This window comes from Sitophilus oryzae, unplaced genomic scaffold (assembly GCF_002938485.1).
Source record: "Sitophilus oryzae breed Bouriz unplaced genomic scaffold, Soryzae_2.0 scaffold_1604_pilon_pilon, whole genome shotgun sequence".
Taxonomy (NCBI): Eukaryota; Metazoa; Arthropoda; class Insecta; order Coleoptera; family Curculionidae; genus Sitophilus; species Sitophilus oryzae.
Genome location: NW_022146286.1, coordinates 771,457 through 798,072, shown reverse-complemented (window position 1 = coordinate 798,072; position 26,616 = coordinate 771,457). Strand labels below are relative to the sequence as shown.

Here is a 26,616-nt window from a genome sequence, read left to right as displayed (position 1 = left end):
TAACCGAGTTATTTTATTTAAAAAAACGATATGTGTTAATACAAAACAAACAAGAACAAAACACCACTTATGTACAAATACAAATTTGTAATATTCCACAGGAATAAATAAAATAAACTATTTTATTAATAACAACACTTACCAAATTTTATACCTTAAAGGTTGATTAGTTAACTTTAATCTTAATTTTTTTTAAACCAGTACCTTTTGACATTATTTTTCTGCAGTACTAAAATCCATTATTTACCTATGATGTGATGTCGATATTTTACAGATACTCCAGTAGTATATGTTTAGGACGATCCTTGTAGCATATACGAGATGCACTTATCTACGACGAGATGGTATACAAACTTTATTGATGGTAACTTTATTGGTGTATAAGACGATTTTTCCTTCACTTGACTTCAAAAGACACAAAACACACGTAATAACACGAATCAAAATGCATCATCTTCCAAAACGCAGATATTTGACATAAGTTGACACAAAATTATAACCTATAATTTGGCAAGATACGTCGGCGTCCGTTTGACGTTCATCGTTTCGTCAAACCAATAAAATTGAAATATGATCTGTCATTTTTGAAATAAACCAATAAAACTGGTTAAAAACAACAAGAGACGACGCAAGACGGATTTATATTTAAATCCATCCATAGTTAACTTAAAAATATTAGAAATTTTTTTTAGTAAAATAAATAGATTGGTATGGGACGTCATCTGCTTTTTTTCTGTCATCGTCTGTCGAAATCTTACCTGAGAAAAAAACAGAGTATAGTCCCCGGATTGTCTTTACAAGAGGAAAAACCTTTTTATTAATGATATTTTGAGAAATTACTCTAAAAATAATCTAAATAATTTGATTCTCATTTTTCTTAATAATGGGTTAGATTGAAGATTTTCTTCTCTAGCTACAGACTCTTAAAACATGTTCTACATCTTGACAACATTTACTTACCTAATTATTTCTGGTTTTAATGTCATTTTCGTTCTAAATTTTCACTACAAAGCACTCACCTGAAAAAGAACAAAATTATTATTAACGTTATTGTTTTACCAGATGATATAAAATAAAAATTAAATAATTTTCAAGACTTATTGTATTGGAAGGACGCTATAAACTATTTGTATTTTTTAAAAATAGTTTATACAAGGTGTCACAAAAACATGCGCCATCTCTAGTGGGGATATTTCTCACTTACAAATAAGATTTATTTTTCATATCAAAATAAACCCGATTCTGCTTTGTTTCCTAGCTAAAGGGGGTTAAAATCTTCATTTATTATTGATTTACTACAATTTTCTGTCCGTTTTAAAATAAATCATTTTAGGTAGCATCAAGATTGTCAGAAGTTCCAAACTGGAAAGTTCTACTTCTTGAAGCCGGTCCAGACGAAAACGAAATATCAGATGTACCATCTTTGGCTGCCTATTTACAACTGTCAAAATTAGATTGGGGGTATAAAGTGGAAAGTACAGGACGTGCTTGTTTAGGTAATATTGAAATTACTTTTCTCCAAGACTCATTCTTCTACTAAATCTATACTCTGCCGTGTTATCGAAAACTGCCTTATCTGACGTGTTGAGTAAGTTAAGGTCTTGTTTCTTAATATTTGTAATAAAAAAAATCTTAAAATTTGTTGTTTAAAATGAAAATTGAAAATTTGCTGTCTTGATCTTGGCCTTGCACAAAATGCAAAACCAAGACCGCCAATGCAAGACTGACGCAGCACCAATACCAGCTTGCAAGAGTCTTGCGGTCTTGCAAATGCAACAATTCGCAACAAGGTCGCGACACACGAGCTAGAGTCACGCGAGGCGTCACGCCAAGGTCGCAAAGCGTCACAAAAATGGTAACGATCTTGGAGCGTCATAACTTGAGCCCTATATGAGCTAGGGGGCTGAAACTCGGAATCTAGATGAAGCTTGAAGAGCCCCATCTTTTCATGATATTTTGACGACGTTTCGTGCACTACGAAATTCCATTATCAATGAATCAAATCAAAAAATCGTCCGATTTAAATGAAATTTGATATGTCCATAGATTGGACTAAGGCCAATTGGACCGTGTATGACACGTGTCACTGTGACAGTTAGTTTTGACGTAGGAAACGTCAAAGGTTGATGTTGTCCGATCGCGACCAAATTTGGTAAGTAGGCTATGTGGGCAACGGTCACAGCCTGCAAAGTTGGATACGAGGTTTCGTTTACATTTTCATCAGAGTGGGACTAAGGAATTGATATTGAAGAAAAATGTGGGTCGATTTTGGCATAATTGGGGATGGGCTACAGGATGACGTCCTCGATGTTTTGAACCGATGCCGATGCCTCTAAATGGACGAAATCATCAGGATTTATCTTAATTATGGGTCGATTGGAACCAAACTTGGCACGTGGATAGAGGTACCTGAATGGAGTCCTGAGACAGACAGACGGACAGACTGACCGACGCGACGGAAGTAAGAAGAAGTTTCACTTCAAATATGCGCACATAGTGCACACAAAATATTTTTTACATCTTATTTTTCATAGATAATAAATATAAAAAATATCGAAATTTTTATTTAGCGGTATTTATATGAATATCCGAATTTTTATATTTATAATATTTAAATTGTTTTAGGTATGAAAAATGGACGTTGCAACTGGCCCAGGGGCAAAGTACTCGGTGGATCCAGCGTTTTAAATTATATGTTGTATGTCAGAGGAAATAAAAATGATTATGATTATTGGGAGCAATTAGGTATGAACAAAAACGACTCAACTAAGAGACTTTTTTCATGTACAAAATAAACGGGTTGTGTGTGGTAATAATTTTAAGACTGCCTACTAAAAGTTATATACGAGAGATACAAATTGTGTACCTCAAAAGAAAAATTAACATATGTTATAAATTAAAAAGTAATATAGAATAATTAAATAAGACCAATATATTCGTACTAATGTCTTAAGGAGGGTCCACATTTAGTAACATGTTATATAACATTGCTATTTAACAAGCTACATGTAACATGTTAAAAAACCGGGGGCCGTCCACATTATAGTTTTCGTAGTCATGAATCGTTTTGGCGAGAAAGAGGTTCAGCTCGCAGCAGCGGCGTGCGTAATTATTTTTGAACTAAGGGAAAGAAAGTCGAGAAAAAGCGGTTTTGAGTCCGCCATAGCCTACCAGCAAGATCTAGATACAGTTGAACTCAATTAGCTTATTTTTTCAATACTTGCCTCGGCTGTTTCTCGTGGTGTCGTCTGTCTTTAAAAACATTAATAATTACAGTACGTCTCGTCTGCTGGATCTGTGTCTATGAAAGGAATGCGGACAAAAAACATTTAAATAAACAGCAATATATTCTATACGTCGATTTGACGAGTGCGTCACCGCAAATCGCTCCGCCCACTCATTTTATTGGCTACTTGCAAATTTGTCGAATTTTTATTGATGGGACGCGTCGTCTATTTTTTACGAAAAACATCGAGAGAATATCGTTTCCCCTCTCACGGATACCCCGTAGCTACAGAACGAACAGAGGTACTGTAAAAGCAAAAGCAAACCATTTTGAATTATCCACTTCATCTAAACCATGCAGTTCCTGATTTGCATTTCTTTTGTTCCCGCTGGAACTGGCCTATTAGATTACGCATTATTTCTCAACTTTTTCTGTTTCCAAATACATACTATGAAATGAAAATCGCTGTCATTTTATATGGAAAACTATATGGGGAATGTCATCGATCGTCATTTCCAAGCCAACTGGACGGGAGGCCGACTGGACGCAGTTTTTTTTTCGATCATACGGTATTATTGACCAGTAAATAAACAAACCCAAGAACAGTTAACCTAAACAAACCAATATCAGCTCACCACATTAAGATTCTGTCGCGCACGTCCCTGAAAATATGAGCGGCTAAACTAGAAATTTAGCAAGTGTGGACGCATTGTTTCATGTTACAATAGCAATGTTGCACAACATCTTTTGATCTTTACCGACTACAAATGGATAACATCTAGCAAGTTATATAGCATCGAAATTTGCTATATATAACTAAAAAATATGTAACATGTTATATAACTTTGCTATATAGCAGTGTTATATAGCAAGTGTGGACCGTCCTTTATAGATGTTACAATAAAAGCTAGAAATCAGTGAATATTATAGTCAAATATACCGGGTGCGTCTCAAAAGTGGCCCACCGCTATAACGAAATTTGGTATATTAGTATATGACATAAATTAGGATTGATTGACATATTCAATCGTTTTCGGTGATTTCCGGTTTCCGGAAATGACTACAACTTTTGATTTTTAAATGGCACTCTTGGTATTTGTTTACTTTATTCAATAGAAAATGACACTCTGTTTAGAATGGCATATCATATGTCAATTTTTGACATTTTCGCATTTGGTTTATTTGAAATTGTAACATGAGGTCCATAACGACAATTTGACTCGAAATACCAAGTGTATGGTATCAAATTATTCGTAAAAAATGCTTTTTCCAAATATGCTAGTAGCCAAAATCGTTCCGTTTGAAAAAATCGAGATATCATTAAAAATACGATTTGGGCTTCTTTTAACCGGCCGGGAGAAAACGCTAAAAACATTAGACAATCAAAACTATTTTTCCAAGGCTCCTTGATTAAAAATTAGTGTCTTTAACACAGCCACGGCACTCTAGATTGAAATTTAAAATACAATTTCTTTTTGAGCAAATATGTATGTCAAAAGCTGACATATGATATTCGATTCAAAGTGTCATTTTCTATCGAATAAAGTAAAAAAATACCAAAGGTGCCATTTAAAAATCAAAAGTTGTAGTCATTTCCGGTGAAACAGGAAGTGATTGAATACGTTAATCAATCCTAATTTATGTCATGTACATACTAACATACCAAATCTCGTTTTTTCTAATCTGAAAAAATAAAAAAGTTATAGGGGTGAGCCACTTTTGAGACGCATCCGGTATAGTAATTTTGGTGTTTCTGTTTTGTTCTCGATAACTTGTAATTTTAATTTAAAGAAGGCATCCATTTTTCTCAAAGAGACCTGGTTCAAATTAAAAAAGTAGAAAAAGACCGAGACTTTGAGTCTTTTTTCTACTTTTTGTAATTTTAAGATGAGTGGATGAGCTTAAATATGCAGGCAGGCGGTTCATTGTTCTTAAATGTTTTATTTGTTCCAACTTCCATCAAAGCGCTCCCTATTTTATAATAAAATGGCTGTTGCTGACTTTTATAGTAAATGTTACTGTCACTAGCAACTGCCAAAAATTACTGGTAAAAATCGACAAATTTCTTTAAAATATTACATTTATTGAGCCAATGCATAAATGTTAGCATTTCCTAGTGATTCTTAACATTACTGGATTTCCGACTTTCACTGTAACATGTATAATACACATTTAAGGCAACCCTGGTTGGAATTACGACGAAGTATTAAAATACTTTATAAAATCCGAAGATAACAGAAACCCTTATCTAGCCAGAACTCCATACCACGGAATGGGAGGGTTATTGACAGTTCAAGAATCGCCATGGAGAACTCCCTTAGTTGTAGCATTTGTAGAAACTGGTCTTGAAATGGGATATCCTATAAGGTAAATATTACTCAATTCTGAATCGTTTATTACAAGACGCAGAGACTTTCATATTTTAGGTTTTGGCCACGAATTTTCAAAATTCGGCTTCCAAGGGGGGACATAGAGCTTCTAAGAGATACTTCCATCTCATCCTATTCTGGGCTGTCTCTTTGATATCTCCCTTTGTTTTTTCAACCTCTTGGGCTTCAGAGGCTATTGTTCTTCTCCAGGTATTTCTTGGCCTTCCTCTGGCACGTCTTCCCTGTTTTCATTCAAGTGTCTGTTTTGCGATAACTCTGCGAGGTCTGCGCAAAATTTGACCAATCCAGCCCCACTTTCTTTTCTTAATTTCGATGTCTATTTGATTTTGTTCAGTTCTTCGTTGTTAATTTGATTGGTACAAAAATTCTTCTCAATATTCTTCAAACAAACTCGTTAACATACACCTACAGACCTCCCATGAGACCACGCGTAACTTTCCATGTTTCGCATCCAATAATTACTTGTAGACCCATTATATTACTTTAAAGTTGACAGATCTTGAACATGGATAATAGAGTGGCTTTACGTTCAATAAAAGATTATATCTTGTGATATTTTTTATAACAATTATTTTTGGCCTAAAGTGGACTTATTTGTTGATTAAGTTGCAATGTAAGTAAAAAATTAAACAATTTTAGGGACATAAATGGCGCAGATCAAGCAGGATTTATGATAGCTCAAGGAACGATCAGAAGAGGACAGAGATGCTCGACAGCAAAAGCATTTTTAAGACCTGTGAAGCTGCGGAAAAATATTCATATAGCTTTAAATTCACACGTCACAAGAATATTGATAAATCCGTCAAACATGAGAGCTTTTGGAGTAGAGTTCTACAGAAACGGTACGTCAGACTAAGATAAACATTTGACAAATTCTCATTAAAAACGATAATAATTAATTTTAAGACTTCACCTATATTAACTATAAACAAATTTTAATAATATATTGAATTAAAATTTGTTTATTACATTACATTAGTATTTTTATTTACAAACAAAATAAAAATAGAAAAACAGAAATAATTCATGGTACTTAAATGAATAGATAGAATCGTATAAATTTGTGTGCCTAGAGAAAATAGCCCGAAGTATTGGGCATTGTATTTTTTTGGTACGTACCTTAAATGTTCCAATTAAAAAACATAAAGATTATTTAAGAAAGGGCGATTTTGACAAATCTAAGATTTGTCAGCATTCGTGCGACACAGGACACAGAGTAGATTTTAACAACGCAAAAATTATAATGAAAGAAGCGATAGCCTCTAAAAGAAAAATAAAAGAGGCTTTTTTAATACAATCTAATAAAAATAAATGTATTGCCCATGGATCTATAGATGTTAGTAATGTATAGTAATGTCTTTGGTTTTAAAGAACATAACGTAAATAAACATAACATACGTGAAAATTAAAAACAAGTTAAAAAATAATCAGAAAGTTTGCAGCTTTTTGGTTTTACCTTATTAAGTAATTGTTATCAGGTAGTAATTGTTAATTTTGAAGTTTAAAATGATTAAATGTCATTTTAACAGAACGTCAACGGTTTTTATAGACGTATCTGTTTAAAAAAAATGTTCTCGAATAGTTACATTTAGATATTTTAAATCGTTTTTTTTTTCATTGTTCTTTGTGCTTTTTTTTGCTTCCGACGATGGAGACATACTTCCCGAAACGTTAAGCATTTATTTGTCCGTTGGGCAAATTTGTTTATTAGTAAACCACTGTTGACAATTAGTCTCCGTTGGATTACCGCCAGAAGTGTTTACAAAAAATAACTATTTTATTTTGTAGATGTTCATAGAGTGGCGAAATACCCATAGGACTTTTTTTGAAAAGTATAAAATAAAATATTACTTACTTAAAAGTGACTTATATTACTTACTTACAAGTTATTTACTTATAAGGGACTTATAAGAAAATATCTATGATCGGGATTGTACGAAGCTAACTGCGATTTAAGAATTGCAGTTTTTCTCATCTTTATTTTTTTAAAAAGGCGTCCATTAATCCCAAAGAGACCTGGTTTATAAATCCAAAAGAAGCAAAAAGAGACCGAGACTTTGAGTCTTTTTGCTTCTTTTGGATTCATCTCTATTTTAAACTTGCGAACGCCATTTCATTTATAACATAATGACGCAAATCTACCACATTATACATTTTTAGGTCGAAAGCACGTTGTGTTAGCAAGAAAAGAAGTCATTCTCGCTGCTGGTTCCATAAACACACCACAATTATTGATGCTATCAGGTATCGGACCCAAAAGGGAACTGGAAAAGCATAACATTCCAGTCCTAAGAGATCTGCCAGTCGGACACAATTTACAAGATCATGTCGGAATGGGAGGATTCACTTTTAGGTAAGTAGATGTAAGATGTAAGATTTAACTAATATAACGGATGATATCAAAATTATTGCACAGACTGCTATTTTATTGATTTTTATCGTATACTTTTGAAACTTAAATGCAAGATCGCTAGATGTATTTCAAAAACAAGAAGATATACAAAGACGATTAAATTTTTGAAAAGTTGCGCTATGCTATCTAAAAAAATCTGATTACCGAAAATATTGGGGAAAAATAAATTATCCAGATTTGGTTTTTATTTTTACTTACTCAATTTGAAAAGATACCACAACACAAATTTCTCATTCCTATTGCTACTTCTTCGGCTCTACAATTTTTCGTTTCCGAGATAACATTATCACCTAACTTCATTTTTTAAATACGGACCTTCATTTTATCTTTGAAAGCAATGATGTATCACAATTGACCAAAAAATGTTTTTACACATACATCAAGTGATGAGTATATCAAAGTGATGAGTATACCTATTACTCTCCAAGATATTGTCCCTCTTATAGAAATATTCTTTATTATCGCAATATCAAATTGTAAACCAAGAAAAGTAGAAATGGAGATGCGAAATTTATATTGTCATATTTTCTTTTCAAATGTCAGTAGTTTTTTAGAGTTAGAAATTTTATTTTTTGAGTATTATTTTTCACCATAAATTTCAGAGTTGATAAACCAGTCTCAATAGTCCAAGATCGATTCCCAGCTTTTCCCATGACTATGCAGTACGTTTTAAATGAAAAAGGACCAATGACAACACTAGGAGGTGTAGAAGGTCTTGCATTTGTAAATACAAAGTAAGTTATAAAAGAATCTTTTGGAGGACGAGGGTAAAAATATATTTTCTACCCTCGTTTTATGATGTCAATGAATGACATCAATAAAATATAAAATGATAATAGTCAATAAAGTATAATAAAATCATCATAATCTCTGCTTTTGCCCTAGATCATAATATATACTTACGTGGATAAGTAAATCACTATGGAAACTGTCGCAAACATATCAACGACTTACATTTGTCTTCTTTCTTTGTTGTACACGCGGTGCTTCTACTCTATCTATCCTTGTCGGGGACCTTTCGTCCACGCGCCAAATTTTAATTTTAATTTTAAAAATTTAATTTGTAAAATGCATAACAAGACATTAAAATTAAATTTTTTTTAACAGTAAATTACAAAAAAATTAAATTATATAAAAATACTTAGCCACTCTCAACGAATATCAATATTCTTAGGAAATCTAACCGGAAAATATATGTAAGTGTTTAATATAAATAAAGTACAACTGAATAATTTACTTGCCTATGAAAAGATAATTCGGGATCTTTTATATATTAGAACACAGTAAACACTTTCTAGTCATTTTTACGAGTATTTAAAAAGTCCAACGAAAAAAAAAATAGATTATTATAATTGCACAAACTTAAAATTAATATCTCACTGAACATACTTGCATCCTTTGCTACATAAAAGCGACCGATAAAACCCGAGTAGTTAATAAAATTTTCAAGATAAAGAACGCAAAAACAAGCGTCGTTACACAATGGAAATAAAATTATGACAATATGATGACAATGAAAATTGGTTTCCATAACAATGTATAATTTATACTTTTTAAATCGTATAAAATTGTGATTATTTTTTGATTATTTTGGAAATACGTGCAACTTTCAATGCTCATGCGTAAAGTAAGGTCCTCGAGAAAGACAAAGCTATTGAACGCTTCATAAGTACAATAAAGAAGGTTTCAAAATGGCATGTCGTGACGTTGGAGACGTCGTTTTTAATGTTTATCGCACGGCGTTTAAGCATCCACGTAAGTGTATATGATCTAGGGCTTTTGCAATACCCTAAAAGGGTTCTGGGCCTATGAATGGCATGTTTGACCATTTCATCTGTCTTTTCGTTACTCTTGTGACACTCATACCCTGATACCCAGATTATTACTTATTACTTTTTTAGATATGGAAACAGATCATGGCCAGATATCCAATTCCACATGGCTCCGGCCAGTGTCAATTCCGACGCAGGCGCGAGAGTACGAAAAGTCCTAGGCCTAACCGACGAACTCTACAACACAGTTTACAAACCCATCGCTAACCAAGATGTCTACAGTTTAATCCCACTCCTTCTGAGACCGAGAAGCAGAGGCTGGGTGAAGCTCAGAAGCAAAAACCCATTCGACGACCCAATCATCAACGCAAACTACTTCGACGACCCCAAAGACATTCGCGTGCTAGTTGAAGGTGCCAAAATTGGAATAAAGATTAGTGAATCGAAAGCATTTAAAAAGTTTGGAAGTAGAGTGCATATAATTCCGTTTCCAAATTGCAAACATTTTGAGTTTGGTTCGGATCAATATTGGGAATGCCATATAAGGACTATATCGATGACGATCTATCATCCAGTTGGTACGTGTAAAATGGGACCAGAGTGGGACTCTGAAGCAGTGGTAGATCCCAGGTTAAAAGTTTATGGTGTTACTGGTTTAAGAGTAATTGACGCAAGTATCATGCCTACTATACCAAGTGGAAACACCAACGCACCAGCTATAATGGTCGGAGAAAAAGGAGCCGATTTAGTTAAAGAAGACTGGTTAAGTTTTGCCGAATATAAGAAGTAGACTTAATAAAGCAACTAAAGATGATCCCACCGCGTCATTAATGAATGAGTTAGCTTAGGTATTTTTATTCTAATGTTAAGGTGGGTATTCACTTGCAACAAAACACTCCGAACGAACCAAACGCGTCGCGCACTCCATACAATCTGCAACAAAACATTTTCCGGGCGCGCTCTGAACGACCTGCAACAAAACATTTTGCGCGGAGCGTTGCGCTTGTTTGCGGTGTTCGCTGCGTTCCCACCAGTAATCAGCAGTGTTGTTACAATAGGTACAATTGTACTATTTTGGGTACATTTGATAGTCAAGGAGTACATAGGTACAATTGCAAGAAAAAATGTATTCTTCACGTACAAATTTTTAGACGAACGGTGATACGCGATGCGTGGATTTGAAATGCAGGTCGCTAGGAGCAGAGGCCCAGAATTATACATCACTTGAAAAGCTGTTCAAGCCGCACGGATGTCAAACGTAAGTTTGATATCCATGCGGTGAGTAGGAGGGGGGCTAATCACTTCGACCTTAGAGATCTATTGTGAGTTCCCATTTAACCAATGCTATTCAAAGCTCTTTGTAGCTTCTGTATTGCTGTCCTCCATTTGCGAATTTCAAGTTCCAGAGCTTTAGTAGGTAGTTTTCGAAAATCGCCCAACGTCGATTTTTAATTTAAACTTTCAGTTAATTCTATATAAACTTTCAGTTACTTTTGAATATTTATAGGGTGACTCAGGCTTCCGAAACAGTTCTATTAGGTTTGTGGCTGGTGACTTTTCTTTCAATTCTTTTTTTCAGAATATGGAGGCAATGGTAAAGCACATTTTAGACATTTTTGTAAACATAGGTGGCCGGAACATATTTTCAAATTAAAGTTGTAGATTTGCCATTAAATTTCCATTCCAGAAATACCTAGGGTTGCCACCTGTCCTTTTTGAAAAGGACAGTCCTTTTTGGAATAATCTTGTCCTTTTGACTTTTTTTACTTAAAAAGTCATTTTTATTTACGTATTTTCCCTGAGAAAAATTATCTACAGCAAACAGAAATGTTATTTTCGTCCAAATTTAATTAGAGATGTTATAAAACTTATAAATAAATTTTTTCTTGTTTAGAATAGGCAACATTATTTAGAACTTCCCGTTTAATCTCAAATGATAATTTAGGTTTTAGTTTTACCTTTTTGATCTTAAAAGAACTTTTTTAAAATTAGCAATTAGTAACGATTTAGTTAGTTCGCAATCGATAGCTTCCTGTAAAGTACTATGTAATAGTTGTTTAATCTTGTATTATTAATAACTTCCTATACCTAAAATCAATATTTAATGAGAAAATTGTGTTTTTTTGAAAATATAAGACAAGATTTGACTCTTTCGGTCTTCTTCTTGTATTATGATGGCTCTGATACGAGGCAATTACCTTTTAGTCTCTCAATAGAAGGCATTTGCTGTTAGAAGGCAATTTATCATTAAAAGTATCAAATCTGTGTGCTACAGTATGGGATTTCTGTCGTATAATAATGAATATTACGTTTATTTACAAATCCATTACTTTTAAAGGTAGCTTCATCAGACAATCAAATTTTAGTTAAATGTCCCAATCTTCATGAACTGTATAAAGCATATGTATTGCGGTTTGAATCACCCCGATAATCACCCTGTATGTTGACAAAAATATTTTGAAAATGTGCGTTACAATGGCCCCCATCTTATGTAAAAAATTGAAATAAAAATTACAAACCTAAAACGTAAAAGGTAAAAAGCTTTTTTGGAGGCCTAGGTCACTCTATTATATAGGTATGTATAAAACTAGTAGCCTAAGAATTATTTCCAGTTCGTCCCATTCTAAAAAAGATAACACACCGTACAAATAACTCTAGGAAGAGGTATTTGTACGGTGGTAAAAAATTGTTTAAACGAGGCCGAAGGGGCAGATATAATAATGCAATAAAATGTAAAAAAGGGCGGGTAAACACCTTTGTTTATATGTTGAGCAAAATTCCTTTAGAATATCGTATATAATGACCAAAATATGATGCAATTTTAAGAAAAAAAATGTCACTTTCTGGCTTATAATAAAGTTTCAAATGCAACGTTTATATTCAAATTTGGTATGATCTACAACAGTTAAGTAGTAATTGAGACGAATTATAATTCAATTACCGGCTACTACGTTCTTGTTTTAATAGCTCAAAATTCAACAAATATAATTAGGAATTATTTTAATTGTGAGAGGCTCCCTTGTGGGACGCCTATGTACGGCGATTACGGCGCGGCGGAAACAATACCTACCTGTGAAGAGACAAATTCGGGTAATTTGAGCTTATTTTTCCACACATTTGACACTGTCGTACCATATTGAAAATTCGCAGATTCAAAAGTACGTTAAACAAAAGCAAAAACTACTGAAAAACACTGAAAAGTTCACTTCAGACTTGATTCCGACTTCAAACATACCGTAAGCTAAACGTAGTACGCTATAACGGACCAAGGGCCGTCGCGAGGGGTGGTGGGACGGACGGCTCATTTCATTCTGGAAGACTAGCAGCGACGTTGCCAATAGTTCTAGACGTTTCAGCACATTAAACAGTAAACATGTCCTTTAATAGTAACGCATATATCCTCTGGTTAATAACATATTATTACGCATGCTTCTTTAAAAATAAACTATTAATTTAATTAAGAAATTGAGATTTATTGATATCCGGTAAAGGTTTTAAAGTCACCTTTTCTGCAAATTAAACTAAGTAGATAGGCGCAAATTTGAGATGTGGCAATGCCGCCTTCTCTATCTCAGTTGGTTTTTACAGTACGTAGTCAACCTCCGATTGTTTGATCGGGTTAAAATGTCTAATGTGATATCTGTTCTTACTAAATCTATGCTGCGTTCCCACCAGTAATCAGTGTTAGTGTGTTTGTCGACTTGGATGCATCTGATATTACCATATAGCAGCTGGTGCTTTTTAAATTATAGAGGCATTAGCGGGTAACAAAAAAGAGAAAAAAAGGAAAGAACGAAAACTGTGGTCAAGACCCCTCTTTTTGCGCCGTCAAAATATGGCCTTACTTAGTGACCTAGATTATATATGCATATGGAAAATTTTACAAGGATGGCTGCAGAAGATTTTGAGAATCTAATATGCTTAGTAAGTCCTAGTTGCGGTGCACCCTATATTATTAGCAATTGCCACCCAAGCATCATGCTTCTTTACTTTGTTATAATATGTCCCATTTGTCGGGTCCCATAAAATAGGCCGCTTCTCAAACTCATCAATTAACTCTAAACACTTTTTTCTGTTCCACTCCATAGCTAGGCACAGTTTAAAAGCACCACAAACACAATGAACGTTCAAAACTGCCGTATCCACTGAACACCGGCCAACGAACAAATTCTTTTGAGCAAATCCCGTTTACCGACAAGCTTCGGAAAATGTTTGGCGCGTTCGGTTCGGTTCGGCGCAACGTACTGACTACACAAATTTGCGCGGCGCGTTTGGTTCGTTCGGAGTGTTTTGTTGCAAGTGAATACCCTAATACCTTTACAGAATAATATTACTATACTGGTAAAACATTGACGACGCGCATGGCGTCATCTTTAGATGTAGCCACTCCAGAAAGCAATTTCCAAGTAACGATAAAATAACTATTAGTATCTAATATCTTTGTAGTCGAAAAATAGTGTAATCTTTTGAAAATGTCGCCACTAAGATGGTTAAATTGAGGCAAAGTTGCACTTTGGGATGTTCACCAAAGATTCCAACAAAAAAGCTTTAAAAAGTTCAAGAATTGCTGAGTTTTTTGAAAAAACGTTTTTTTTTGAAATTTTATTTATTTCTGTCGTTACTATTTAGAAAATCAAAACAACAAATTGCACATTCTCATAGCCACTTTATTAGGGCTTTCTGATAGTATTTTTAGATTTTCAAATTAGTTAATAATTTGTGAGATACATAGGTCAAATTATTTTTTTTAAATACGGACCTGCATTTTTTATTTTAGGTTTTGGAAACAATTCGGTCTACTGAGTACAATGATATGCCACACTTAATATTTTTTTTTGTTTCGGACAATTGAACACAATTTATTTAAACAAATTTCAAGTCCCACTACGATTTTTTTTAAATATTTAACCTATTCATTGTTAAAATATTGATAAGCTTTCAAACTAAACAATGACGTGAAAATAAATAATATAAACAATCAAATCATTTCCGCGGAAGATGGATTGGAAATGGTAGAGCTGTATAATGGTCAGCGAGGTTCCTGGACCTGTTGCCAAGAGTCGGAGGGGGGGAGGGCATTACTTGATGTCATTTGTAAAAGTACAATTTACAAAGAATATTATGCATATTATTAGATCGCACACTGAGAATTTCAAATTCACAATAAAAAAAGTTGCTGACCTGGATATAATTTATCTGAATCTTCTAATTGGGCTCGGTTTTCCTTATTCAATGTTAATTAGCGCTCATCAATATTATTGCGATGAATATAATCAGATTTAATAATTTAAAAAACCAGACTTGAAATTATTTTAAATATTAATTAAATAGTTTTGTTGTTGTTAAGCTACCGAAAACAAAAAAAAAACGTATAAAGTGCAGCATATCATTGTACTCAGGAGGCCGAGTTCATTCAAAACCTGAAATAAAATTTGCAGGTCCGTATTTAAAAAAAAAAATAAGTTGACCTCTGTATCTCACAAATTATCAGCAAATTTAAAAATCTAAAAATACTATGAGATAGCCCTAATAAAGTGGCTATTAGAATGTACAATTAGTTTTTTGATTTTCTAAAAAGTAACGACAGAAAAAAATAATTTTCAAAAAAAAATCCTTTTTTTCTAAAAAACTCAGCAATCCTTGAAATTTTTAAAACTTTTTTGGTGGCATCTTGGTGAACATCCCAAAGCGGCAACTTTGCCCTAATTTAACCAACTTTGTATCTATTACGGTTTCCGAGATACCAATGCTCGTACCTCGAATTTGGAGCACCCTGTATATAGCAATATTTTCTATTTAGCAATTTTTATCTAAAAGTATATTTTTATTCAAATTTTGTTACCGTGTTTCTACTGCATTTTCATTTAGGACATTAAAAATATTTAATACCTTTAAAAAGTATAATATATAAAAAATATTCTTTATTATACAATTTTTATTTATGGCATAATTAATTATTTAATTTTATTACAGCCATTGTTGGATTTAATTAGGTTGTAAGTAAGCAATTTTGATAAAATTGGAATAAAAAATTACTTATTATCGAAAGGTCTTCTGTTCTGTATGGAAAATAAACTATAATTAATTATAGACATTAATGACTATAATACAATATACTAAATTTAAATTTCGTAAAAATCATAGATATATTGCTATTCACAAGTTTCAAATACCTATAGCTATTTAGGTTGATTTTTATAAATTTTATAGATTAGGAAAATTATTTTACAATAATTAATAGTAATGTGATAATTAAAAACAACATAAATTAAATATTAATACATAGTTATCAGTTCTCATTTAACAAGCCAATTATGTATATACATATAGACAGAGTAATTAATCAACTATTATACTATATAACTACCTAGAAATTGAAATTATATACAATTTTCGCATCAACTAAGTAAATTCAATAATCAGTCACCTTCTCTAGCCAAAATTCATAGATTTTCTGTATTTTACATTTTAAAATAAATTCTATTATTTGGTAGAATTAATCAATCAAACCCAAATTGACTCCAGAGCAATTTTAAATTGTATTTATTACAGAAATACAGTATGTATCTCTCGGTATTCAAATTTTTTTTTGAATATCATTAACCTACAAGTCACCTTCAAATTTTTTCCTGTGGTATAACCAGATTTGTAAATTTTGTAATTTGTATGTCAGCTGCCAATTTTATTGTTGTATTCCTCACCAGTCACACAGAGGGAAACGAAGGAAGGAATATATTTAAGTGTATACTTAATTATTTTAGTGCCATATAATTAAATAAGAATAAAAATAAGATAGAAATGTTAATATTCTTATTTCATTTTTAGAATCATGTTAAAAACTATTACGCTTTAAGAGTCCATTTCACCAGTCCGAAAAAGGAGCAAAATAATAAGCGTTTGGCATTTAACGTTGTAGGTAAAACTGGTTAGGTATTCTTACACAAATGAAGAAGGAAATTAAAGATAAAGGATTATACTATATCCCTATTGTAGCACTATTTTATACAACTTCTTTATTTTTAAGATTTTGATGGTCAAACATCAACAAAATATTCCTTATGTTTGGACTAAATTTTCTCGAAAATAGAGACATAATTTAAAATTCTGTTACATTACGGAAATAGATTGAAGTTTTGTGATTACAGTGATATATAATTTATATGGTTTTGTAACAAATTGCTCGCTATTTTATGGCAGATGCTGAACCTCTGCAAACCTTAATCAAGCCTTAATCAAAGCCCGTGTGTTTGGAATTTTGGGTGTGGCTTAAGCTTGTATAGGCAGATTTCTGAACAGTATACAGCGTAATAGCACATGCATAGCTAGATATTCTGTGGTAATAGACTCTTGAGACTTAATTTTTCTCAAATTTAACATAGGCTGTATAAAAATAAATTACACTCTTCCCAAGACCAACAGGCAGCAGTAAGCGCCATTAAAACATAAAGAAGAGTCAGGGCCAAGAAATGACGTTAAGGGTCTAACCTCGAAAATTATCATGGATTGTAATTCCGCAGCCGTCTTTGACGCCGTTTTTTTTCGCTCGTATGGTATAATATGTAAAATATAGGTATGTAAGTATTCAAAATAAGTTTAAATATGTTTTATATGTAGCAATGAAGTCGAACCGCTAGTAAGACTATAACGGCTGGGCAACTGCAATGTTTGTAAATAGGTATATTATTTGTAAATAATAAAACAATAATTTAGGTATATAATTTTATTATATAGAAAGAAATATTTTTCTAAAATATATTATTAAATTTGTAAATGTACATCATAAATCAATTAATATTAGTGCTAATAAACATGTTCTATTGCCACTTATTATTCATAAATTATATGTTATAATAATTTATGGTTAAATTTTTATGTTAAGACTAAAACGCGTCACTGAACTCTTCTATATAAAAAATTCAAATTGTTGTCGGAATATTTGTTGTAAATAGACATTGACGTAATAGACTAAATTAATTAGTTTAGTTAATAAAAATGATAGGGTTCAAGACTAAATGTTCAATAGAATTCTCATTACACCAATTATAATAAACGTATATTTTTCATGTGCGTATTTTTAATTTTAATAGTCCATTCTGAAAAACACCTGCCATATAGATCCATTCTGGCTTTTTCCATTTTCTATTCTACATAAATCACATACAGGGTGTGCCAATATTTCTTAGAATTACTTGGAATGTGTGGAATCACCGCGATTTTAAAGATCTTTTCTGTCTCCCTTCCTTGAGTTATTGCAACTCATGATACAGTCTAAAACTCATCATACATGAGGCTCGTCCTGTTGTAGAGGGGATAGGGTATTTGGCATCCTTCTCTAACAGATGTTCTTTCCCGAGGGTGTACACCTTTCCACAGTTGGGGTTTGGCCCTCCGTGCCCTTCACAATCGAGGAGCTTGTCTTCGGCTGAGGTACCCGTGAGGTGGAGGCTGGAGAATCTGTCTCCATTTTCTCCACCTCTTTAACTTGGTCTCTCCTTAGACCTGATACCGGTGTTGTCCCTATTGCCTACTTGGATTTGAGGTCAATTCCTATTGTGGGGACCCGGTTCTTCAGCAGGTAGATGTTGTCTTTCCCCTTGCTCATCGCCAGAAAGAGCGTGATGGTCGCTGCTTTTGGTATATTTTCTCCCTTAAGTGCAACTAGTCCCTGCGCCTGCCAATTCTTAAGCTTAGGTGCCATTACCACCAACCAATCCGCCGATTCTTGATATGTAAAACTGGTTAGGTACAAATATACCACTGCCCACCTAAGAGTGTATCCCGCAAAATGCAGCTGACCCACGTTTTGTGGATCGTTGGGTTGCAATCCGCTCGCTACTACTTCGTCCAGTATCGCCTCTACTAGAGCCTTTTGCTGGTCAGTGCACTCCTTTGGCAGCACCGCTATTTTTACTTTTCCAGTACTAGCGGCAAAGCTGGTGATACGTACGTCCCTCACGGTGTTCGTCGGCTTTATATCCTGGCTTTTTTCTCTCCTTGCCGGAGCAGAGGTGGGAGATTCTCGCTACCTCTCTTACCGTTTGGTGAAGATGCGCCAGGCTGTTTCTTGGTTCCTTTACTCTCCCCTTTTTCGAAGAGTGTTTTCACTTTTGCTTACTCTGGAGCAAGTTCTTCGTGAAGCAGTCGGAGGTATCTCCGTACTTCTGCTCCGCTCAGACCTACTCTCAGCGGATTGTCTAGCCCGCCTGGTTGGCCCAGGCCAGGTAGACAAAACGGTCGCTTGTTGGGTCTAGAGGTAGGCTCCCGACACTTATACTAGAGAAGGTGATAGCTTGTATGCCACTTATGAAGGCAGGTCTCGTGTTTGTATGCCACTTATGTCAGCCGCCTCTGCTGGAATTGGTCCCTTGGAACTTGTATTTATAATGATCCCAGTATTACTTGTGGGTTTCCCCAGTTTTACCGGTGGTGTTTTTTATACGTGATCTCATAGTGTTTCTACAAGTCGCTAGGATTAGTCGGTCCACTTCTACAGAGCCCGGCATGTAAAAGTAAGGAGTAAATACAACGGGGATCCCCATAGTATCCTAAGGTTGAGACCAGTAAAAGCTAGTCTTTTATCTAGCCACGCATCCCTTTGACCTGGTTTCATCATCGTAGGATGTAGGTTTTTGGTGAAGTTGTCTCAACACCCTCAACCCGTGAGACATGACCACAGACAGTAGAGGGTGCCTGGTATGACGGACAGGGTAGTTCCATCGGTTTCGTTATACGTCTTGGTGGAATTCCATATTCCTAGAGCCTCCACTACCATCCTAACTACCAAGCAAGTAAAATAAGTATGCGGTTAGAAATTATGAAAAAAAAACTGATTTAAACTCTTTTACTGATTAAAATTTGGACTTAAATGAGTCCGTGCATGAAACGGAAGATAATAACCATCCATGGTAAGTAACAAACCGGTTCGTGACGTACATACGTAAACAAGTGTCAAAAGAATATAGGAACAGGAAGGATCAATACAAGATAAATAACTAATAAAAAGTATTAGGGAAAAACTCTGTTAATCTTACATCTGTTTATTATAAAGAAGGAACTGGTTTTATTATCCTTGAAGATATTAAAGATTTCTAGTTTCAAAATTATTAAATTTTGAATGTTTAATTTAAATGACTAATAAAAATTTATCTGAACAGTTTCCACTCAATATATTTCATATATTGTTTGTTGCCACTTTATTGTAGCCAAAAGTTAGGTTTATCCTGAAATGATATGATGGCAAATATCTCCACATACTCCATAGAAGTATTAGAATGGGTGACAAAATAAATTAATTTTAGGTATAAACCCGCTTTATTAGGAAAGAGTAGTTCTAAAGATTCCTCGAATAGCATATATTTGATATATAGACATAAGTATTTTGAATTTTTGACCAATTGTCTTATCCTTGTATATTCTGTATATAAGGAAGAAAAGTTCTCATTAAACAATCTAGATAAGTATTTTATAAATAACCGAAGTGACGAGATGCTAATGACCTTAACAACTCAATGTTACATCAACATCTCGTACGCGTTTACACAATTGTTAAGGTTAGAGTAAACAATCCATAACAAAAAAAAATCAACATACATACTACTAAAACGATGTTCTATTAGCACAAAAATAAAATGTCTATTATTTCTTCCAAAAATAGCATTTAATAAGCATAAATGAACAGTTGTTACACAAAAGAGATAACACCAATACCAATTAAACTTTCAGTTACGTAATTGAGGGCGCCATTTTTAAATTCATTGCTGCCAACCATGTTTTTGGTTTAAATGAATTCTGTTGTGATACTTAAAGCTTGTTCTTTATAAACGTTTTTTTATTAGAATATTTTGAACGGGAAAATGGTAATAATGGCCCTTTATGTCCCTTAATTGCTGTTAAGGAGATGAGTTTTGTTGATGTAAATGATAACTGTTTATACATGGTCCGGCAATAGTGCGTGGGGCATCTGTAGCTCCTAGAATAAAAAAATTGAGAATTTTGTTTAAGTGCAAACTTAAAGTATGTACCAGGATGTATTACAGGAAAATATTTTAACTTCTATAGGGTGGCTCAAAAAAGTGTGAGCGGACCTGGATGATTTTTTTTAAATGGAACACCCTGTATATTATTGCATTTTTGGCTTCCTTTCAGATCACTTTACATAATCCTAAGATATGAATAAATATATTTTGATAATTTCAGAGATATTAAAAAATAAATCAAAAATATATATTTTTCAGCCCTTCTTAAAAAAATTATTAAAAATTCAAGAACTGTTCTGAAATCAAAACTATATTAGGTATTTACTTTAGATGGTTTGGTACTTACTTTGCAATAAATATGAAAATCGTAAGTTATACAGGATGTTCAAAACTCTACGCCAAACTTTCTAAAATATAAAATAATTTTTCTTGGTTTTTTTAAATGGAACACCCTGTATATTATTTTTTCAATAGACAGAGAATTAAAAAATGAACATTTTTTGTATTTAGAGTATTTTAATTTTTTTAACGGTTTCGCAGATATATGCGGTTTTATATTTCAGATAGCATTTTCCATAGTAAATTTTTATCAAAGCCACCCAATGATTTTTCTCGCGTATTTTACCATTGAAAGCGCCATATGAAATTAATACGGTATCTGCGAAACCGTTAAAAATTTTGAAATACTCTGAATACAAAAATTGTTCATTTTTTTATTTTCCATCTAATAAAAAAATAATATACAGGGTGTTCCATTTAAAAAAAAACAAAGAAAAAATATTTTATATTTTAGAAAGTTTGGCGTAGAATATTGAACATCCTGTATGATTTACGATTAACATAATTACAGCAAAGTAAAAACAGACCATCTAAAGTAAATACCTAATATAGTTTTGATTTCAGAACAGTTCTTTTATTTTTAATATTTTTTGGAGCTGAAAAATATATATTTTTGATTTATTTTTTAATATCTCTGAAACTAATCAAAATATATTTATTCATATCTTAGGGTTATGTAAAGTGATCTAAAAGAAAGCCAGAAATGCAATGATATACAGGGTGTTCCATTTAAAAAAAATCATCCAGGTCCACTCACACTTTTTTGAGCCACCCTATAGAAGTTAAAATATTTTCCTGAAATACATCCTAGTACATACTTTAGGTTTGTAATTAAACAAAATTCCCAAGTTTTTTATTCTAGGAGCTATAGATGCCGGACGCACTATTGCCGGACCCTGTATATTTACATTTTTTCTTCTAAAATATTTTGATTAAAATAAAATATGTAAAAGTGAGCAACGATGTGCCGGTCAAGCTTAATCACGTGACTAAAAGTTTATTTGGTATGATCTATACACGGCGTGCTATGTCACACTTACTTCTTGTTTAAATTAACTTCTTTTTTTAGTTTTAATCATCCTCTGATGATGGCCCTAACATGCTCAGCAAAACTCGCGTCCAGTGTCTAAAAGTACAATATTTTGATGTATTGTGGTAAATTAGTGTTTTATTTTGATGACTAGGATGATTATTGTTATTAATTAAAAATTATATGATCCAAAAAGTAAAAGACACAGTTACATTAGACATGCAATATAGAAGCACCCAGAAACTATGTTCTGGGGCACAACGCTAGAACCCCGCAGCATGTGTCTGAACTGAAAGCGTCAACATGCTGCCAACAATCTGCCGATTAGAATTCCAAATTTTTGGAACAGTGGAGCTACTCGTTTTCTTATACTCTGGGGTACACTCCTCGATATGGTTTTTTCGAGAGTAGTAATATTTAAGTAGCATTTCATATAATATTAATATTTCTATAGATAAGTAGATACAGTTATGAACATCACCTGCAAAAAATATATTAGCAAAAACAATTTAGATATAAAAATATGCTTAAACAAACTAATTACTTTAAAAACTTCCTTTACATTATAATAAAAAAAACTTATTGATTTATGATAACCAGTTAAGAATATTATAATAAACAACGTAATTAATTAAATACAGGTAAAGACTGGTATATGGAATCTTCCTTACGGATTTTCCATTGAGTCTTGAGTCTACTTCGCATAAGTACATTATTATTGTTCTAGAAAGTAATTATTATTTTTTAGAAATTGTGAGGTTTGGGGTTATTAAAGTACTATTAGTGCTATAAAATACTACATACTACTTAAAATGATTTTCATATAATAACCGGATGCGTCTCAAAAATGGCTCACCCCTATAATTTTTTTATTTTTTCAGATAAAAAAACCAGATTTGGTATGTTAGTATATGACATAAGTTAGGATTGATTGATGCATTCAATTGTTTTTGGTCACTTCCTGCTTCACCGGAAATTACTACATCTTTTAATTTTTAAAGGGCACCCTCGATATATTTCTACTTTATTTGATACCCTGAATAGAATGACATATCATATGTCAACTTTTGACATTTTCGCATACGGTTTATTTCAAAATTGTAACATGCGGTTCATAACGACAATTTGACTGATGGAAATACCAAGTGTGTGGTACCAAATTATTCGTAAAAAAAGACTTTTTCCAAACATGCTAATGAGCCACCCTTGTTCCATTTGAAAAAATTGAGATATAATTAAAAAAACGATTTGGACATCTTTTTACCGGCTAGGATAAGACACGAAAACCATTAGACGATCAAAACTATTTTTCCAAGGCTTCTTGATTAAAAATTAGTGTTTTTAACATAACCATGGCACTCGAGATTGCAATTTAAAATACGATTTTTTAAAGCGAAAATGTCAAAAGTTGACATATGATATGTCATTCTACTCAGGGTGCAGGGTGTAATTTTTGGTGATTTCCGATGAAACAGGAAGTGACTAAAAACAATTGAATACATCAATCAATACTAATTTACGTCTCATTACCTCTCATTACGTCATACCAAATCTCGTTTTTTTATTTGAAAAAAAAAGTTCTAGAGGTGAGCCACTTTTGAGACGCACCCGGTAGAGTGTGTCCCAAATAAGTAAAAAATACTAAAGTTGTGCTTTTTAAACTGGACATCATGTATATTTTTTATTTTTTCTTTCTACAATGAAATATTTAATATATCTTTTTTTAAATATGCGATAATTGTTTTAAGTAGTTTACATTTATATCTTTTTATAATTAGATTTAATTTTTTGACAAGTTTTTTCTAGGGCTTGATTTGGGCCAACATTAAAATCGATTGTCATTCCCCAGCCGGCTCTCTGACGGCGTTTTTTTTTCGATCATACGATATTTTAATAAGTAGGCCATATTGTCATTCCTTGCCAATTTAGGGTTTCGAAGCCAAGGGGTTTTGTCACAAGTCTTGACGCACCTTAAAATCTGCGGGCTTCTTTGAACTTGACAGCAGCTTATTTCTTGCTAAGGTCATCCTTGTTGAACAGGTCCAAGGCGGCAACGGAGATGAGAGCAACAATCGATCTGAAGGTGTTATTTCAACTACGAGACGCAGGAAACCAGAAGATAAAAGATTTAACGAAAAACCAAGTGTAGACTTATGGATTTTTAATAGTACACTGGAATAAAATATTACTAAGGAAGCAGTTTATTTGGCTAATAGATATTTATTACAATTATTAAATAGCATTTATTGTGCTACACGTTAAATGTTAAATTGGTTGAGGTGTTTTAACTTCTTTCTAGCATTTTAGTTATGTTTAGTTCAGATTTAATATAAACAAATATAATGAATATCCTCTCCAATGAAGAAATAAAAGAGACAAGACACAATATCCCCACAATCTTATATTATTTTTTTTTTTTTTTTACAAATAGGGGGGGGGGATGTTTCGAGACGGTGAACTGTGACATTAATTTCCTTATACGACAAAAAATTACTTGACAGCATCAATACAGGGTGTCCCAGAAATAAGCGTAAATATTTTAAGGGGTGGTAGATCTGGTCAAAAGATTTTTTTTCTCTTTACCGCATAAGTCCAAAATAACCGACTTATTTTACTTTGAAAATTTCCAAAAAAAAAAAGATTTTTTGCTAAAATTTTGAGAACCACTGGATCTTCTCTGGATTTTCTTTCATGTAAATTTAAACTACTACCTATGTTGCCATATTATCAAGAACTTATGTCTTTTAACTTAAAACTAGAAAAATTTCGCAAAAAATACCTTAAGCGTGTTTCTAAGGCCGCAATATACTACCAGTTAAAATACTTGCACCTATTTCTGGGACACCCTGTATATTGCTCGTTCTTTCAAATTAAATATTTAGTGGTCCAGTTGTATTTTTGGTGAGAAAGTTTTGGAGTAATTCTGATTTATTTTATCCTTTATGTATTTTTGGAACGCTGACCTTTGATCTGATATTTCCTAACAAAATTTCGTGACAAAAGATGGAAAAAAGTGCAAAAAACGTAAAAAATTGCAATTTCTGCGTTTTTTGCTTATAAGGCGAATAAAACAAAATTTTCAGAAATAATGCCTCTATACCGGGTGAGTCTCAAAAGTGGCCCACCCCCTATAACTTTTTTATTTTTTCAGATAAAAAATGAGATTTGATATGTTAGTATATGACATAAATTAGGATTGATTGACGTTTTCAATTCTTTTCGGCCACTTCCTGTTTCACCGGAAATGACTACAACTTTTGACTTTTAATTGACACCCTCGGTATTTTTTTTACATTATTCGATAGAAGAAGACCCTCTGAATAGAATGTTAACATATTATATGACAACTTTTGACATTTTCGCATATCGTTTATTTGAAATTGTAACATGCGGTTCATAACGACAATCTGACCAAATACCAAGTGTGCGTTACCAAATTATTCATAGAAAAATGCTTTTTTTTCAAATAAGTTAATGAGCCACCCTTGTTCCATTTGGAAAAACTGAGATATGATTAAAAATACGATTTAGGCATCTTTTAACCGGCCAGGATAAGACAGGAAAAACATTAGATGATCAGATCTATTTTTTAAGGCTCCTTGTTTAAAAATAATTAGTGTTTTTAACGCATCCATGGCACTACAGATTGACATTTAAAATACGATTTGTTTTAAAGCGAAAATGTCAAAAGCTGACATATTATGGTACGTCATTCTATTCAAAGTGTCATTTTCTCACGAATAAAGTAAAAATATACCGAGGGTACCATTTAAAAATCAAAAGTTGTAGTCATTTCTGGTAAAAGAGGAAGTGACCAAAAAGAATTGAATACGTCAATCAATCCTAATTTATGTCATATACTAACATACCAAATATTGTTTTGTTATCTGAAAAAATAAAAAAGTTATAGGGGGTGAGCCACTTTTGAGACGCACCCGGTATTTAATGTTACCGTAAGTTTTTAAAAATGCACTTAGAAAAACACCTTCTAACTCTGAAACTGCAACAGATATAGAGATGCAGGTTTTACCATTATGTTTTTGATAAAAAACTGAGCTCCTAACTCTAATCTTAGATAGAGGAGTTTGCCTTTAAGTGTCCAATTTGGCTCACCCTGTATAGGGTGCGTCAAATTCCACGCTTTTAAAGGGAAACACCCTATTCTATAGGAGATAGACGAAAACTAATATCAGTGTCTGAAGCTCAATTTTTATCAAAAACAAGATGGTGAAAACCGCACATCGTTATCGTTATATCGATATCTGTTACCGTTTATGAGTTACGGGGTGTTATTAAAAAATGTGCATGTTTAACAAATCGCTGTAACTTTTTTGCTACGGAAAATGTTATATTTCTATTAAAACATTTCCAAAGCACCTTTTTACGTAGAATGTGATGGTTTAAGTATATTTTTTTTAAATTAATAAATTAAGAGTTATCAATATAAGAATTGACTTTTTATTCGGGGGA

The 26,616-nt window shown here is 32.9% G+C and overlaps 2 protein-coding genes across 3 annotated transcripts in view; one reads left to right on the top strand and one right to left on the bottom strand.

Moving 5' to 3' along the window:
- The window catches only part of LOC115879983 (glucose dehydrogenase [FAD, quinone]), a 29,369-nt gene extending 18,162 nt beyond the window's left edge, over positions 1–11,207 (top strand). For both annotated transcript variants that reach the window (XM_030897056.1, XM_030897055.1), the window contains exons 5-11: positions 1,334–1,496; positions 2,626–2,745; positions 5,404–5,593; positions 6,256–6,458; positions 7,777–7,969; positions 8,632–8,763; positions 9,931–11,207. In XM_030897056.1, coding sequence (XP_030752916.1) covers positions 1,334–1,496; positions 2,626–2,745; positions 5,404–5,593; positions 6,256–6,458; positions 7,777–7,969; positions 8,632–8,763; positions 9,931–10,591 — 1,662 coding nt within the window. In that variant the 3' untranslated portion in view covers positions 10,592–11,207. The remainder of the gene's footprint in view (positions 1–1,333; positions 1,497–2,625; positions 2,746–5,403; positions 5,594–6,255; positions 6,459–7,776; positions 7,970–8,631; positions 8,764–9,930) is intronic.
- The window catches only part of LOC115879988 (flotillin-2), a 398,348-nt gene that overhangs the window by 256,322 nt on the left and 115,410 nt on the right, over positions 1–26,616 (bottom strand). The gene's annotated exons all lie outside the window — the stretch shown is intronic.